The 18,663-nt window shown below is 42.0% G+C and overlaps 2 protein-coding genes across 2 annotated transcripts in view; both read left to right on the top strand.

Moving 5' to 3' along the window:
• Window positions 1-813: 813 nt before the first annotated feature.
• On the top strand, window positions 814-4,957 carry borcs7 (BLOC-1 related complex subunit 7). Its single transcript, XM_060924753.1, has 5 exons — window positions 814-960; window positions 3,444-3,506; window positions 3,656-3,699; window positions 3,806-3,826; window positions 4,312-4,957. Exons 1-5 carry the CDS (start codon window positions 829-831, stop codon window positions 4,361-4,363), a joined length of 312 nt encoding a protein of 103 aa, XP_060780736.1. The 5' UTR covers window positions 814-828; the 3' UTR covers window positions 4,364-4,957.
• Window positions 4,958-16,730: 11,773 nt separating this feature from the next.
• cnnm2a (cyclin and CBS domain divalent metal cation transport mediator 2a) overlaps window positions 16,731-18,663 on the top strand; it is a 33,576-nt gene continuing 31,643 nt past the window's right edge. Inside the window, exon 1 of the mRNA XM_060926017.1 lies at window positions 16,731-18,333. Within this exon, the coding sequence (XP_060782000.1) occupies window positions 16,884-18,333 (1,450 nt within the window). The 5' untranslated portion in view covers window positions 16,731-16,883. The remainder of the gene's footprint in view (window positions 18,334-18,663) is intronic.

The following is an 18,663-nucleotide window of genomic DNA, read 5'->3' as shown; positions in this document are numbered from 1 at the left end:
AAGTCGCCAGGTCATCACAGGGCTGACACATAGACACAGACAACCATTCACACTCACATTCACACCTACGCTCAATTTAGAGTCACCAGTTAACCTAACCTGCATGTCTTTGGACTGTGGGGGAAACCGGAGCACCCGGAGGAAACCCACGCGGACACAGGGAGAACATGCAAACTCCGCACAGAAAGGCCCTCGCCGGCCACGGGGCTTGAACCTAGAACCTTCTTGCTGTGAGGTGACAATCCTAACCACTGTGCCACCCTTAACAGGGAAAGTTTCATCTCATCTCATTATCTCTAGCCGCTTTATCCTGTTCTACAGGGTCGCAGGCAAGCTGGAGCCTATCCCAGCTGACTACGGGCGAAAGGCGGGGTACACCCTGGACAAGTCGCCAGGTCATCACAGGGCTGACACATAGACACAGACAACCATTCACACTCACATTCACACCTACGCTCAATTTAGAGTCACCAGTTAACCTAACCTGCATGTCTTTGGACTGTGGGGGAAACCGGAGCACCCGGAGGAAACCCACGCGGACACGGGGAGAACATGCAAACTCCGCACAGAAAGGCCCTCGCCGGCCCCGGGGTTCGAACCCAGGACCTTCTTGCTGTGAGGCGACAGTGCTAACCACTAATAATATATTTTTACTTCATGATAAATAAATAATTTTTTTTTTACTTTTAACTCACCCTATAACGCATTTTTGTGTTTTTTTTTACTTGCATATCTATTAGTGTAATTATGGGGATTTCATAATAGCTCTTCGAGCTGTATGGGTGTTGAGTCCGTTATGTCCCTCGAGTTGCTCCGTAGTTTTCAGCCATGGCTTCCTCAGAGCCGCAGGCTCGGTTCGGTCAGTCAGTTAAAGGTTTGTTGTCTGATAAAGTCGGTTCTTGCAGTGGAGATGTGATCGCTCTTACACGCCAGGTATTAAAGGGATCGCGTAGCCAAGAGGTAACTGTTAAAACTGGGATGTGTTTTTGTTTGTTAGCCGCTAACTAGCTTCCTCTATTCATAGAAGTAGCTAGCATTAGCTTAGCATGCGGCAGCTTTTGAGGTTAGAGCCTAAAACAGCAGCTGAATGTTTTGTATCTGACTACAGTATGATTTGAATTAAAAGTTCATCCTCATACACAAATGTATACAATGAATGTGACATTAAGCTGAAATGTAAATAACGAATTGACATCAACTTAATCACTGGATGCTTCACACAGGGTTTCTGGGTTGTTTTACAATCAGGGTACGCAAGCTAAAAATCACATTTAACACTTATCTTCAATATCAAAAGGCTTGACTAAATAAACGTGGTTGTTTATTGTAGCCCTGTGATAGCTCTATTTACCATGCAAAAAAAAAAAAAATTTGGTGATAACGTTATTTTTGGTGAATGTATGGCAATATATGTCATATTTAGCAAAATTACTCGTGTCATTTAGAAAAAGTGCTTTTTTGACCACAGGTAGCTCCAAAAGGGATGCACTTACATCATTCTTTATACCATAAAACACATATTTGGTTCCATATCATTGGAAACATAGTTAAGTTTTAATGTTGAATGCCAGTAAGTTTTCAGACTATTTTGATCAAATTAGTATGTAATTGTGTTAAAAAAATGTCCTCTCCGAAACAGATAATTCATCTCATCTCATTATCTCTAGCCGCTTTATCCTTCTACAGGGTCGCAGGCAAGCTGGAGCCTATCCCAGCTGACTATGGGTGAAAGGCGGGGTACACCCTGGACAAGTCACCAGGTCATCACAGGGCTGACACATAGACACAGACAACCATTCACACTCACATTCACACCTACGCTCAATTTAGTCACCAGTTAACCTAACCTGCATGTCTTTGGACTGTGGGGGAAACCGGAGCACCCGGAGGAAACCCACGCGGACACGGGGAGAACATGCAAACTCCACACAGAAAGGCCCTCGCCGGCCACGGGGCTCGAACCCGGACCTTCTTGCAGACAGCTAATTTTTCAATATAAAATAACATATCTAAAATGATTATTTTCATCCTAAAATGTGGTCAAGATATTGGGACATAAATATTAGAGACAACTAACACAAAGCTTACAGCCTTATATTTAAAAGCATAGACATATACGGTAAACATAGACGCCGCATTGAGCTGGTGGCCCCGTTGCTGGGATACGTCAGAGCGTCCGCCATATTGGATGTGGCAAATCTTCCCCGTAAACCAATGCAAGTAAATGGACTGAACTTCATAAAGCCCCTTTCTACAATAATATTTAACTCGATGCCTTTTATTCACCCATTAAGACACACACGTATATATTTGGGAAACAAACAGGCATCAGAACAACATATACAACTTTTAATGTGATGGTTATAAATAGTGTGCGAAATACCCGTCAATATTCTGAATGACCGCCAAACTGAGTTCGGCCAGGTTCTAACGTCATACCAAAACAAAATACATCACTGATTCCTTCACATTCAGAAAGGTTAAAAACATTCCTCATACGTTCATCATAGTGTGGCACTGTATTATCTAATTCTCACTGCTTATAACTATACACCTACCCGGTGGAGATGAGCTGGGAAACTGAAGACTGAAGGAACAGCTCCCTCTCTGATCCTGACTGTCTGACCTGTTCTGTCAAAATCCTCCGTTCTGAAGTGTTCACTGCAGAGCATGGATGACGGAGTAGCAGAAAACCCTTCCCGTTGCACAGCTGTCTCCCACTGCTTTTTCATGTCTTTATTTTTGGGAAACCTACATAGTATGTGAAAAGTTAGCTAAGCAACTAACAACAATCAGCGTAGTTACGAAGGAAATACTCCACTGTTTGGAGACAGGTTTCACCGAGCGGCTATTACGCGCGAGACTTCATATTAGCCACAAAGTCAGAAAAATCTGTTCGTAAAATTATGTTATAATGACCAAATACAATGAAAAGTATTTTTCCAGTCTCACCTGTGAAAGGTAATCCCATGTGATCTCGTTTGGACGATAAACCTGTTGGTACAGTTAAACGCAGCACATGAATGAGGCATCTTTATTTTCGGCTACTGTCTAGACGCTATACCAGAGACGGTTGAAGAATCTCCACTTTGCCACATCCAATATGGCGGCGAGGATGACGTATGATTCTACGCAGAAGGCGGCATCTATGTTTAAAAGCACTATGGAAGTAGTGGATTCTGAATTGTCAAAAAAAAATGTCCTCTCCGAGAATCACTTCATTTGTTTCTCTCAGCCCTGCTTAAAGCGACACTTAATCTTGTTATAATACAAACTATTACACATGCCTATCTGTTCTTTAACTTGTCCTTCACTTAAAAACTGGTACAAGAACCAGTTTGAATCAATTTGAATTTTGGACCCCTGTGACACAAACTTTGTACCCTGATTGTAAAACAACCCTTAATCTTGTTATTGTCTCACATGTGCTGTGATTTTTGCAGCTGCTCGGTCAGGCAGCCAGGAATATGGTTATCCAAGAAGATGCCATTCTGCACTCTGAGGATGTAAGCACTTACTTATTTATTCTTTTTTCCCCCCTTCATCTTGGTAAATAACCAATGAATCTACAAGCTTATATAAAAGTGCTTCGTTAAATTCATACAGATTGTGCCAGGTGGAGGTGAACAGGTTTAAAGAAATGTTTGTGTTACAGAGTCTAAGGAAAATGTCCATAATAACGACTCATTTGCAATATCAGTGAGTATAACAACACTGTTACTAATCTAGAGTTATTTTGTAGACACTGTATTTAAAATACAGCTAAGTCTCAACAATCGTGCCTCTCTTGTCTTCTTTCCTTTAGGCAAGAAGCCATTCAGAAGAAGTAAGTCAAAACAGAAATACTGTTGACAGTTGTTATGGTGGGCGGCATGGTGGTGTAGTGGTTAGCACTGTCGCCTCACAGCAAGAAGGTCCTGGGTTCGAGCCCCATGGCTGGCGAGGGCCTTTCTGTGCGGAGTTTGCATGTTCTCCCCGTGTCCGTGTGGGTTTCCTCCGGGTGCTCCGGTTTCCCCCACAGTCCAAAGACATGCAGGTTAGGTTAACTGGTGACTCTAAATTGACCGTAGTTGTGAATGTGAGTGTGAATGGTTGTCTGTGTCTATGTGTCAGCCCTGTGATGACCTGGCGACTTGTCCAGGGTGTACCCCGCCTTTCGCCCGTAGTCAGCTGGGATAGGCTCCAGCTTGCCTGCGACCCTGTAGAACAGGATAAAGCAGCTACAGATGATGAGATGTTATGGTGGCTTCGTCTGTCATTTAATGTCAAAACAAGCAAGTGATGATATCTGCCTGTCCTTTATCTTAACAGTGTGGAGCACTCCAGAAACCTTCAGGACCAGCTTAGACACGTGCTAAAATAAAGCACCAGCAAGCTATACTGCTGACATGTTCAACATGCACTTGGGTTTGTTCCTCACACCTTGTGCAGGGTTTTGCACACCAAAGACGCACGTGCTTCAATTGTCCTCTCCGTAACCCTCATGACCTTCTCATGCAACATCTTGTACAAGTTTTTTTTTTTTTCCCTAACCAGTGTTCAATTAGATTTTGTTGTTGTTGTTTAATGAAAAACTGTTGAAATGAAATGGTTTTCACTTATCTCTGCAAGCTGTGTGCAGAAGCATTTTGAAACGACCTTTTTTAGTCTCTAAATGCTTGTTGAAAGCCTCAAACTACAAGTATGAAAAGAATTCAGTCTGACCTTGTAAAACTTTAGAAGTAAAGAAAAAATGGTGTAATTTATGTCGATAATTGTTGCATTGAAGAATTAGTTTGTGCTGCTGAAGGTGACTGCCCCAACATGCCTTATTTGCCACTCACAACACCACAAAATGGGTGTTGAGTGGCAAAAAAGCTTGCTTTTGGCAAAAAAAAAAACGCATAAACAGTTTACTACAGATTTACATGTTAATTTATTGCCTTTTTATTTTAATGAATAAATTTCTTTGATTAAGCATTGTTATATATTTGAGTGAAATCATATTGCATGTTGTGTGTAGGAATGCCAGTAGAATGTGTAATCTAATAAAGCCTCACTCACATATAATATCAGTAGCATTTCAGCAAGGTCAAACAGATGTCTGTCCTAGAGCATAGCCTTGATCATTACTCCCAGAAAGCTGTGGATTGCACTTCAGGGTTTTCACTTATCTCTGCAAGCTGTGTGCACAAGCATTTAGAAACAACCAGCCTTCAGTGGGGGGGGGAATCAATTCATAAAAGGATTCCTTAATTTATAAATTACATAAATAGAAATGTACTAACTTTATATAATACAACCCCGATTCCAAAAAAGTTGGGACAAAGTACAAATTGTAAGTAAAAACGGAATGCAATAATTTACAAATCTCAAAAACTGATATTGTATTCACAATAGAACATAGACAACATATCAAATGTCGAAAGTGAGACATTTTGAAATTTCATGCCAAGTATTGGCTCATTTGAAATTTCATGACAGCAACACATCTCAAAAAAGTTGGGACAGGGGCAATAAGAGGCTGGAAAAGTTAAAGGTACAAAAAAGGAACAGCTGGAGGACCAAATTGTAACTCATTAGGTCAATTGGCAATAGGTCATTAACATGACTGGATATAAAAAGAGCATCTTGGAGTGGCAGCAGCTCTCAGAAGTAAAGATGGGAAGAGGATCACCAATCCCCCTAATTCTGCGCCGACAAATAGTGGAGCAATATCAGAAAGGAGTTCGACAGTGTAAAATTGCAAAGAGTTTGAACATGTCATCATCTACAGTGCATAATATCATCAAAAGATTCAGAGAATCTGGAAGAATCTCTGTGCGTAAGGGTCAAGGCCGGAAAACCATACCGGGTGCCCGTGATCTTCGGGCCCTTAGACGGCACTGCATCACATACAGGCATGCTTCTGTATTGGAAATCACAAAATGGGCTCAGGAATATTTCCAGAGAACATTATCTGTGAACACGCTCCGGTTTCCCCCACAGTCCAAAGACATGCAGGTTAGGTTAACTGGTGGCTCTAAATTGACCGTAGGTGTGAATGTGAGTGTGAATGGTTGTCTGTGTCTATGTGTCAGTCCTGTGATGACCTGGCGACTTGTCCAGGGTGTACCCCGCCTTTCGCCCGTAGTCAGCTGGGATAGGCTCCAGCTTGCCTGCGACCCTGTAGAAGGATAAAGCGGCTACAGATAATGAGATGAGATGAGATAAAACAGAAGATACGACAAAAAAGACCTAAGACAGTTGAACAACTAGAATCCTACATTCAACAAGAATGGGTTAACATTCCTATCCCTAAACTTGAGCAACTTGTCTCCTCAGTCCCCAGACGTTTACAGACTGTTGTAAAGAGAAAAGGGGATGTCTCACAGTGGTAAACATGGCCTTGTCCCAACTTTTTTGAGATGTGTTGTTGTCATGAAATTTAAAAATCACCTAATTTTTCTCTTTAAATGATACATTTTCTCAGTTTAAACATTTGATATGTCATCTATGTTCTATTCTGAATAAAATATGGAATTTTGAAACTTCCACATCATTGCATTCCGTTTTTATTTACAATTTGTACTTTGTCCCAACTTTTTGGAATCGGGGTTGTATATAAAATTGCTGTATGCTTGTACTATATATGTCCTAATGCTCTTCAGTGTACTGTGGTCCCAAATGTAGTCTCAGTGTTCTATCAGCATTCTAGGATTTTGTAGTACGAAGAAAAATTTGATACAATATGTGCTAAATGAGGGCGGCACGGTGGTGTAGTGGTTAGCGCTGTCGCCTCACAGCAAGAAGGTCCTGGGTTCGAGCCCCGGGGCCGGCGAGGGCCTTTCTGTGTGGAGTTTGCATGTTCTCCCCGTGTCCGCGTGGGTTTCCTCCGGGTGCTCCGGTTTCCCCCACAGTCCAAAGACATGCAGGTTAGGTTAACTGGTGACTCTAAATTGAGCGTAGGTGTGAATGTGAGTGTGAATGGTTGTCTGTGTCTATGTGTCAGCCCTGTGATGACCTGGCGACTTGTCCAGGGTGTACCCCGCCTTTCGCCCGTAGTCAGCTGGGATAGGCTCCAGCTTGCCTGCGACCCTGTAGAAGGATCAAGCGGCTAGAGATAATGAGATGAGATGTGCTAAATGAAATTTGCTATTCCAACCTTTTTTAGTCTCTAAATGCTTGTTGAAAGCCTCAAACTACAAGTATGAAAAGAATTCAATCTGACCTTGTAAAACTTTAGAAGTAAAGAAAAAATAGTGTAATTTATGTAGATAATTGTTGCATTGAAGAATTAGTTTGTGTTGCTGAAGGTGACTGCCCCAACATGCCTTACCCCTGTTTCTAAGTGGTTGTAATTTTGTGTACATTTTAAGACTATTACACCAACTTCTCATAAACTGGATTTTTTTTAAAATTACAAACAAGTACAAAGTAAAAATGTAGACATTTTCTGTTTTTAACTGCTTTACACTTTTTAGCAAGTACATTGCCATATTACATCCACAGTTGGGTTAATACGGTAGTTATCTTCTCCAAAGGCTTCAAGATTATATTACTATAAATATATAATTTACCAAGAGGTGTTTTGGATGCTTTTTGTTCACGTATCTTCTTTGTCGCTGACCCTGATTAAAAAAAAAATCCATCTTGGTCTTGACCAGCTGCCAAAACACAGGCCAGGCTGGTAAAACTGTTCGACCTTCATGTCCATTCAAAAGTGCTGGTAGAAAGGAAATGTTTTTTGAATTGCTGTCACGTCATAGACCAGTTATTTTAAGAAAATGATGTAGGAATAATGCAATTTAAAAAAGTAATCAAGAAAGTGGAAAATAATATTTTCTACCAGTTTGATCAGCTCGGGGGCGGCACGGGGGTGTAGTGGTTAGCGCTGTCGCCTCACAGCAAGAAGGTCTGGGTTCGAGCCCCGTGGCCGGCGAGGGCCTTTCTGTGCGGAGTTTGCATGTTCTCCCTGTGTCCGCATGGGTTTCCTCCGGGTGCTCCGGTTTCCCCCACAGTCCAAAGACATGCAGGTTAGGTTAACTGGTGACTCTAAATTGACCATAGGTGTGAATGTGAGTGTGAATGGTTGTCTGTGTCTATGTGTCAGCCCTGTGATGACCTGGCGACTTGTCCAGGGTGTACCCCGCCTTTCGCCCGTAGTCAGCTGGGATAGGCTCCAGCTTGCCTGAGACCCTGTAGAACAGGATAAAGCGGCTAGAGATAATGAGATGAGATGAGATGATCAGCTCGGCCTGTGTTTTGTTAGCTTGTCAGACCAAGCTGGATTTTTCAACAAGGGAAAATGTCTCTTTATTTTAACTTGCATGTTTGTGCAATGTTGCTATTTTGTTGAACAATTGGAACGAGTGTGCACACATTTAAATTTCTGCTTGTACCAGGAATTGACATACAGTGGTGCTTGAAAGTTTGTGAACCCTTTAGAATTTTCTATATTTCTGCATAAATATGACATAAAACATCATCAGATTTTCACACAAGTCCTTAAAGTAGATAAAGAGAACCCAGTTAAACAAATGAGACAAAAATATTATACTTGGTCATTTATTTATTGAGGAAAATGATCCAATATTGCATATCTGTAAGTGGCAAAAGTATGTGAACCTCTAGGATTAGCAGTTAATTTGAAGGTGAAATTAGAGTCAGGTGTTTTCAATCAATTGGGTGACAATCAGGTGTGAGTGGGCACCCTGTTTTATTTAAAGAACAGGGATCTATCAAAGTCTTATCTTCACAACACATGTTTGTGGAAGTGTATCATGGCACGAACAAAGGAGATTTCTGAGGACCTCAGAAAAAGTGTTGTTGATGCTCATCAGGCTGGAAAAGGTTACAAAACCATCTCTAAAGAGTTTGGACTCCACCAATCCACAGTCAGACAGATTATGTACAAATGGAGGAAATTCAAGATCATTGTTACCCTTCCCAGGAAATTCAAGACCATTGTTACCCTTCCCAGGAGTGGTTGACCAACAAAGATCACTCCAAGAGCAAGGCGTGTAATAGTCAGTGAGGTCACAAAGGACGCCAGGGTAACTTCTAAGCAACTGAAGGCCTCTCTCACATTGGTTAATGTTCATGAGTCCACCATCAGGAGAACACTGAACAACAATGGTGTGCATGGCAGGGTTGCAAGGAGAAAGCCACGGCTCTCCAAAAAGAACATTGCTGCTCATCTGCAGTTTGCTAAAGATCATGTGGACAAGCCAGAAGGCTATTGGAAAAATGTTTCGTGGACGGATGAGACCAAAATATAACTTTCTGGTTTAAATGAGAAGCATTATGTTTGGAGAAAGGAAAATGCTGCATTCCAGCATAAGAACTTTATCCCATCTGTGAAATATGGTGGTGGTAGTGTCATGGTTTGGGCCTGTTTTGCTGCATCTGGGCCAGGACGGCTTGCCATCATTGATGGAACAATGAATTCTGAATTATACCAGCGAATTCTAAAGGAAAATGTCAGGACATCTGTCCATGAACTGAATCTCAAGAGAAGGTGGGTCATGCAGCAAGACAACGACCCTAAGCACACAAGTCGTTCTACCAAAGAATGGTTAAAGAAGAATAAAGTTAATGTTTTGGAATGGCCAAGTCAAAGTCCTGACCTTAATCCAATCAGAATGTTGTGGAAGGACCTGAAGCGAGCAGTTTATGTGAGGAAACCCACCAACATCCCAGAGTTGAAGCTGTTCTGTATGGAGGAATGGGCTAAAATTCCTCCAAGCCGGTGTGCAGGACTGATCAACAGTTACCGGAAATGTTTAGTTGCAGTTATTGTTGCACAAGGGGGTCACACCAGATACTGAAAGCAAAGGTTCACATACTTTTGCCACTCACAGATATGTAATATTGGATCATTTTCCTCAATAAATAAATGACCAAGTATAATATTTTTGTCTCATTTGTTTAACTGGGTTCTCTTTATCTACTTTTAGGACTTGTGTGAAAATCTGATGATGTTTTAGGTCTTATTTATACAGAAATATAGAAAATTCTAAAGGGTTCACAAACTTTCAAGCACCACTGTATTAGTTATGGTTTATACTGTAGGCTGAGTAGTGTGGTATACACATATGCATAGGGTTAACTTGTTGGTGTAGTGCATGTGAAAGCCAAATGATAATTTGATTTAAGTTGACACTTAATACTGCCCAAGTCAAAACTTGTTGGTGCCCCTGACAGACTCCCAGTTCTGAGAATTCATCTTTATCAGTCCTCAAGGTCCAAGAGAGAGCGCTTAATGCCAGGTAATGCAGTGGAGAGATAAAAGAAAGTTGTTCCTATCTGTTTGGTGAGAGAATTACAGGCTTGCCTCAGACTTAAGTCAGTAACATTCATTTATTCTGGAAATGTGTTTCTGTTTCAATCATTTCTTTTTGTTCATGGATTATTATTATGATTATTAGACATAATTTGATTTGTCTTTGGAACACTTATTTGGACCCTGGCAAATCAGGGAAATGTTATGAGTTTACAGTTTCCCTTGTCTATATAAACCTGCTTCTTCTGACCTTGCTTTACTCCTAATAAGGCACATCCAGCAAAAATATTATTAGAGTTCTGTTTAATGGATTTGGCTCCATCTACAGGCAAGGATTGTCCAATGGCCTTTTTGTAAGTAAAGTTAACTAAATTTACAGCAGTTATTTTAACTGTTCCTTGGGCCTAGGTGCTCTATATATAGTATGTACTATATGTATAATTTTTCTTGCTCTGTCGCTCCTTTAGTTTAACTTATAAAGTTCTTTATGAAATAAAACTGAAAACACAGCCATCCCAATACTTGTTTGTTCCTGGGGATCTCCATTTAAATAGCATTATATACACTTTGCAGATATGGGCGGCACGGTGGTGCAGTGGTTAGCACTGTTGCCTCACAGCAAGAAGGTTCTGGGTTCAAACCTCATGGCTGACAGGTGCCTTTCTGTGTGGAGTTTGCATGTTCTCCCCATGTCTGTGTGGGCTTCCTCTGGGTGCTCCGGTTTCCCCCACAGTTCAAAGACATGCAGAGATTAGGTAAAAAAAAAAAAAACCCAGCCACTGGGGTTGTACAAGCCAGTGGATACTTATTGCCAGTTCCAAGTCTGGATAGATTGGGGAGGGTTGCGTCAGGAAGGGCATCCAGTGTAAAACTGACACCAAAACAAATATGTGGAAGAGATCCGCTGTGGCAACCCCTAACGGGACAGTCAGACAGTTGAAGACTGAAAAAACATAGCCTGGTCTGATGAATCTTGATTTCTGCTGAGGCACGCAGATGGTAGAGTCAGACTGAATAGAACTTGATGCCAAATGTGGAAGTGGTCACTTTCAATATCTGCTTTACCCATGTCAGGGTCACAATGAATCTGGAACCTATCCTGGGAATACACCTTGGATAGGAGCAACATGCATGTACACGCACACACCGGTTTCTTTTTGAAAGGTGGTAGGAAACTGGAGAACCCAGAGGAAACCTACACAAACATGGGGAGAACATAAAGGAAGTCAGTCAAGCTCAGGATCAAACCTGAAACCCAGGAGCTGTGAGGGAGCACCACCATTTCCCTTATATCTAATTTCCTTGAAAGTCTGTTTGAAAACTTAAATATACTACTTTCCTAATAGTCCTGAATTTGAATGTTATTTTGCTGCCTCTGGCCTTTACACATACACATGTGGAGCATTTTATTAGGAATACATGTACACATACCCATCTCATCTCATTATCTCTAGCCACTTTATCCTGTTCTACAGGATCGCAGACAAGCTGGACCCCATCCCAGCTGACTACGGGCGAAAGGCGGGGTACACCCTGGACAAGTCGCCAGGTCATCGCAGGGCTGACACATAGACACAGACAACCATTCACACTCACATTCACACCTACGGTCAATTTAGAGTCACCAGTTAACCTAACCTGCATGTCTTTGGACTGTGGGGGAAACCGGAGCACCCGGAGGAAACCCACGCGGACACGGGGAGAACATGCAAACTCCGCACAGAAAGGCCCTCGCTGGCCACGGGGCTCAAACCCAGGACCTTCTTGCTGTGAGGCGACAGCGCTAACCACTACACCACCGTGCCGCCCTGTACACATACACATTCATGCAATGTTCTAATCAGCCAATCATGTAGCAGCAGTGCAATACATAAAGTCATGCAGATATGGACCGGCAGCTTTGGGTAATATTCACATCACATCTCAGTGATTTTGACCATAGCATGATTGCTGGTGTCATACAGGCTGGATTGAGTATTTCTATAACTGCTGATCTGTGATTTTCACACGCATAACAATCTCTAAAGTTTACCCAGAATGTGCAATAAAGAAAAAAAAAACCTTTGAGTGAATGGCAGTTCAGCAGATATAAATGCCCTGTTGATGAGAGAGGTCAACAGAGAATGGCCAAGACAGGTTTGAGCTAACAGAAAGGCAACAGTAATTCAGATAACTACACTGTACAATTGTGGTGAGCAGAAAAACATAATGGAGTAAAATTCACAACATGTCGAACCTTGAAGTCGATGAATTTCCACTTTTGTCAGCCAAGAACTGAAAGCTGAGGCTGCACTGGGCTCAGGCTCACCAAAACTGGACGGCTGAAGATTTGAAAAATGTAGCCTGGTCTGATGAATCTTGATGTCTGCTGAGGCACACAGATGGGAGGTTCAGAATTTGGTACCAAGAGCATGGATCCATGAACCCAACTTGCCTTGTGGTGTGAGGAATGTTTTCTTCCCACACTTTGGGCCTATTAATACTAATTAATCATCATATCCAATGCCACAGTCTATCTGAGTATTGTTCTGACCATGTGTATCCCTTTATGGCCACAATTTATCCATCTTCTAATGGCTACTTTCAGCATGATAATACATCAAAGAAAATTCATCTCAAACTAGTTTCATGAATATGACGTTGAGCAGCATGAAAGTACACCTGATGCAAGAATTGCATTACGCAATTATGTCAACATGGACTAGACTCTCAAAGGAATGTTTCCAACATCTTGTGGAATCCATAGCACTAAGAATTAGGACTGTTTGAGGGCAAAAGGGAGTCCTATTAGTGGTCCTAATAAAGTGTGCTGTGAAAGTATATGAACAGTAAGAAAGACCATTAGGTGGTAGCACTAAATCCCAGTTGGATTAGAAATGACAGAAATAAATATATAGTATAATAGAGTATATACTGTACATATCTTCCAGTTAGATTGGGTGCATTTCTCTGTACATTGGCAGACAGAAGGCCTGCTATTATCATCATCATATAGATTAGTGATCCCATTCCAGAAGCAGCCATGCAAGCCCAAGTCATGACACTACCTCCACCGTGCTTGACTGATGAGCTTGTACATTTTGGATCATGAGCAGATCCTCTCTTTTGCTACACTTTGGCCTTTCTATCACTTTGTTAGAGGTTAATCTTGGTTCATCTCTTTATTTATTTGCTAATTTGCTAATTCCAATTTGGCTATTTGTTTCTTACTGCTTATGAAGGGATCACATCTTGTGGTATGGCTCCTATATTTCTGCTCTCAAAGTCTTCTGCAGACAGAGATTGTGATACCTTCACCCCTGCTCTGTGGAAGCTGTTGGTGATGTTGCATTGGTGACTGTTTTGTGTGTGTGTGTGTGTGTGTGTGTTCTTCCCAGCTCTCACAATATTGCTATCATCAACTGCACTGCTGTTGTTTTATTTAGCTAACCTGTTTAATGTCTGCCTATGCCCAGTGCTTGTGCAATTGCGCTGATTGATTTTTCCTTGGTTTTTTTTCTCCCCCTCAGCTTCAAAATGGCTTACTTTTCTCCCATAGACTGACTTCTGGTCTTTATATTGGTTTATCATTTTTAATAATACATGCAGTCTTCACAGGTGAAACCCAGGCCTCAAACCAAGAGAAGACTTTCAGAGCTATCCATCCATCCATCATCCATCCATTATCTGTAGCCACTAACCCTGTTCTACAGGGTCGCAGGCAAGCTGGAGCCTATCCCAGCTGACTATGGGTGAGAGGCAGGGTATACCCTGGACAAGTCGCCAGGTCATCACAGGGCTGACACACAGAGACAAACAACCATTCACACCTATGGTCAATTTAGAGCCACCAATTAGCCTAACCTGCATGTCTTTGGACTGTGGAGGAAACCCACATGGAGAGCATGCAAACTCCACACGGAAAGGCCCTCGTTGGCTGCTGGGCTCAAACCCAGGACCTTCTTGCTGTGAGGCGACAGTATTGTGTAAACAGTCAACCTTTCAGGCCTCACCTGGGTAACAAGAAACACCTGTCAATCACATGTTCTCACACACACACACACACACACAATTTTTTTTGATCACTTGAAAAATGGATGGGTTAAAACAAAAGGTGTCATGTTCTAAGTTCTAACTTTAACACAGCTGTCTGTAAATAACAGGAAATGAAAGCTGAGTCCTGATGCGCTCATTTATTCCAAACAGTTTGTGTGTAGCTGTTTGTATTGTTACCATTAATCATGTGGATTGGAAACAGTTCCAACACAACACATAGAGGTCAAATAGAGTCATTTCTAATCCAAAACTGCTACTTCAGGGTCTTTCTTACTGTTATATATTTATAAAGACCAGAAGTAGCAAAATAATGTTCAAATTCAGGACTATTAGGAAAGTAGTATATTTAAGTTTTCCAAAAAAAAAAATTCAAGGAAATTAGATATAAAGGGCCTGATGATGATGCCTCACAGCTCCAGGTTTGATCCCACTATAATATTATATTATATTACAACCCCGATTCCAAAAAAGTTGGGACAAAGTACAAATTGTAAATAAAAACGGAATGCAATGATGTGGAAGTTTCAAAATTCCATATTTTATTCAGAATAGAACATAGATGACATATCAAATGTTTAAACTGAGAAAATGTATCATTTAAAGAGAAAAATTAGGTGATTTTAAATTTCATGACAACAACACATCTCAAAAAAGTTGGGACAAGGCCATGTTTACCACTGTGAGACATCCCCTTTTCTCTTTACAACAGTCTGTAAACGTCTGGGGACTGAGGAGACAAGTTGCTCAAGTTTAGGGATAGGAATGTTAACCCATTCTTGTCTAATGTAGGATTCTAGTTGCTCAACTGTCTTAGGTCTTTTTTGTCGTATCTTCCGTTTTATGATGCGCCAAATGTTTTCTATGGGTGAAAGAGCTGGACTGCAGGCTGGCCAATTCAGTACCCGGACCCTTCTTCTACGCAGCCATGATGCTGTAATTGATGCAGTATGTGGTTTGGCATTGTCATGTTGGAAAATGCAAGGTCTTCCCTGAAAAAGATGTTGTCTGGACGGGAGCATATGTTGCTCGAGAACCTGGATATACCTTTCAGCATTGATGGTGTCTTTCTAGATGTGTAAGCTGCCCATGCCACATGCACTAATGCAACCCCATACCATCAGAGATGCAGGCTTCTGAACTGAGCGCTGATAACAACTCGGGTCGTCCTTCTCTTCAGTCCGAATGACACGGCATCCCTGATCTCCATAAAGAACTTCAAATTTTGATTCGTCTGACCACAGAACAGTTTTCCACTTTGCCACAGTCCATTTTAAATGAGCCTTGGCCCAGAGAAGACGTCTGCGCTTCTGGATCATGTTTAGATACGGCTTCTTCTTTGAACTATAGAGTTTTAGCTGGCACCGGCAGATGGCACGGTGAATTGTGTTCACAGATAATGTTCTCTGGAAATATTCCTGAGCCCATTTTGTGATTTCCAATACAGAAGCATGCCTGTATGTGATGCAGTGCTGTCTAAGGGCCCGAAGATCACGGGCACCCAGTATGGTTTTCCAGCCTTGACCCTTACGCACAGAGATTTTTCCAGATTCTCTGAATCTTTTGATGATATTATGCACTGTAGATGATGATATGTTCAAACTCTTTGCAATTTTACACTGTCAAACTCCTTTCTGATATTGCTCCACTATTTGTCGGTGCAGAATTAGGGGGATTGGTGATCCTCTTCCCATCTTTACTTCTGAGAGCCGCTGCTACTCCAAGATGCTCTTTTTATACCCAGTCGTGTTAATGACCTATTGCCAATTGACCTAATGAGTTGCAATTTGGTCCTCCAGCTGTTCCTTTTTTGTACCTTTAACTTTTCCAGCCTCTTATTGCCCCTGTCCCAACTTTTTTGAGATGTGTTGCTGTCATGAAATTTCAAATGAGCCAATATTTGGCATGAAATTTCAAAATGTCTCACTTTCGACATTTGATATGTTGTCTATGTTCTATTGTGAATACAATATCAGTTTTTGAGATTTGTAAATTATTGCATTCCGTTTTTATTTACAATTTGTACTTTGTCCCAACTTTTTTGGAATCGGGGTTGTATATTATATTATATTATATTATATTATATTATATTATATTATATTATATTATATTATTAATGGCTAAACAGTGGCAGTATTTTAATCATCAAATTTATTTTCTAACCATGTCAATATGTCTGACCAACAGTAATAATATCATGGTGTTTGGTGGTGAGAGATACTGACAGTTTTTAACGGTCTCTATTTTTTTTCCCCTGGCCACAATTAAGAAGTTCAAAAGGATCAAAGCTTTAAGTTGATACTTTCTGCATAACGTCATTTGCTGCGCGTTCAGGTTGTTCCCGCCTTCATTCGTGTGCATGCTCCTGATTGGTCGAGGACCCTGTCAGTCAGCAGCGCGCTGGAGTGGAATAACAGTAGGTCCTCAAAGAGCGCGCTGGAGTGAGAGAGAGAGACATGTCAATCTTATCACCTCACACAGGACAGCTCGTAGTAAAGATGAAGGCGGACTTGGACTTTGTCTGATCACTGCATCCAGTTTTCATTCAGTAAAACATTGCCCCAAGTGAAAAGGGCAAAGCAGTGCACTGCATTTGCCCACATCTAATATGGCGGCGCTCAGCCCGGTTGGATCGTTGACTGCTATTTTTTTATTTGTCACCGGTGGTTTGATAAGCAGCTCGGACGGCAGACAAGCGGCGGAGGAGACCGTCATCATCGGCCTGCGTCTTGAGGACACCGACGACGTGTCATTCATGGATAAAGGTTTCTTACGCGTGAGTGAGAGATCGCGCGTGAAGTTGCGGGTCTACGGGCAGAACATCAACAACGAGACGTGGTCCAAGATCGCTTTCACGGAGCAGGAGCGCAGCAGCGTGTCCCGACCCGCAGACCGTCCAGCCGCCTCCAGCCAAGGGGACACTGCTGCTGCCGCCGCCTTCCAGCCTTGTGGCATCCGATCATCTGATATCATCATTCTTCCCAACATGGATGTGAGCCGATCAACATCTGGCGTCATCGAGATAGAAGTAAAACCCCTGCGGAAAACGGAGAAGAGCAAAGTGTACTACATGTGCATTGCTGCACCAGCACCTGCTGCCTTGGGTGTGAAGGACGCGTGGTCTGAAAACACCTGGATCTACCACGAGGGTTATGACACCAAAATGCTTGTTGTGGAAGAGAAGAAGTTCTTGCTGCCTTTTTGGCTGCAGGTAATATTTATTGCAATGCTTTTGTGCTTGTCCGGTATGTTCAGTGGACTCAATTTAGGTCTCATGGCACTCGACCCCATGGAGCTCAGGATAGTGCAGAACTGTGGCACTGAGAAGGAAAAAAATTACGCAAACAAGATCGAACCAGTAAGGAGTCAAGGAAATTATCTGCTCTGTTCGTTGCTTTTAGGCAACGTACTCGTGAACACCACCTTGACTATTTTGCTGGATGATATTGCAGGATCAGGTCTGATCGCAGTGGTTGTATCAACCATTGGTATTGTAATATTTGGAGAAATCGTGCCGCAGGCGATATGCTCAAGGCACGGGCTTGCTGTTGGTGCAAACACCCTGATTTTAACCAAGTTCTTCATGATCCTTACTTTTCCCGCATCATATCCTGTCAGTAAACTTTTAGACCATGTGCTGGGACAGGAGATTGGCATGGTGTACAATCGAGAGAAGCTCCTTGAGATGCTCAGGGTTACTGATCCATACAATGATTTGGTCAAAGAGGAGCTGAACATCATCCAGGGTGCTCTGGAGCTCAGGACTAAGACTGTAGAGGATGTCATGACACCATTGCGTGACTGCTTTATGATTGCAGCTGATGCGGTCCTCGACTTTAACACCATGTCTGAGATCATGGAGAGTGGGTACACGCGCATCCCTGTGTTTGAGGGTGAGAGGTGTAACATTGTGGACCTCCTCTTTGTCAAAGACCTGGCCTTCGTTGACCCAGATGACTGCACGCCTCTGAAAACCATCACAAAATTCTACAGCCACCCCCTGCACTTTGTCTTCAATGACACCAAGTTGGACGCAATGCTAGAGGAGTTCAAGAAAGGTAAAAGTCAATTTCAGCTTAGTTACATTACATTACATTACATTACAGGCATTTAGCAGACGCTTTTATCCAGAGCGACGTACAACAAGTGCAAAAGTCCGGTACAGAAAGTGCTGAACTTCTTGATAAGAAAGTTCTAGTGCCAGCTGAACAAGTGACAGAATAACACTTGGTGTAATATTCTGATGAAGTACCAACACACAGCAAAAAGCCAAGGAAAATAATTCAACCATACAAATGAGCTGACAAAGTACAACTAAATAGAGAAAAATAAAACTCCAATGGCTAACCCCAGGCTAAATAGTTAGCCATCAATGTTTAGTTTCCAAT

The sequence above is a fragment of the Neoarius graeffei genome, chromosome 7 (assembly GCF_027579695.1).
Source record: "Neoarius graeffei isolate fNeoGra1 chromosome 7, fNeoGra1.pri, whole genome shotgun sequence".
Classification (NCBI taxonomy): domain Eukaryota; kingdom Metazoa; phylum Chordata; class Actinopteri; order Siluriformes; family Ariidae; genus Neoarius; species Neoarius graeffei.
Note: the sequence above shows the minus strand (reverse complement) of the source record. Positions and strands in the feature narration are given on the sequence as shown.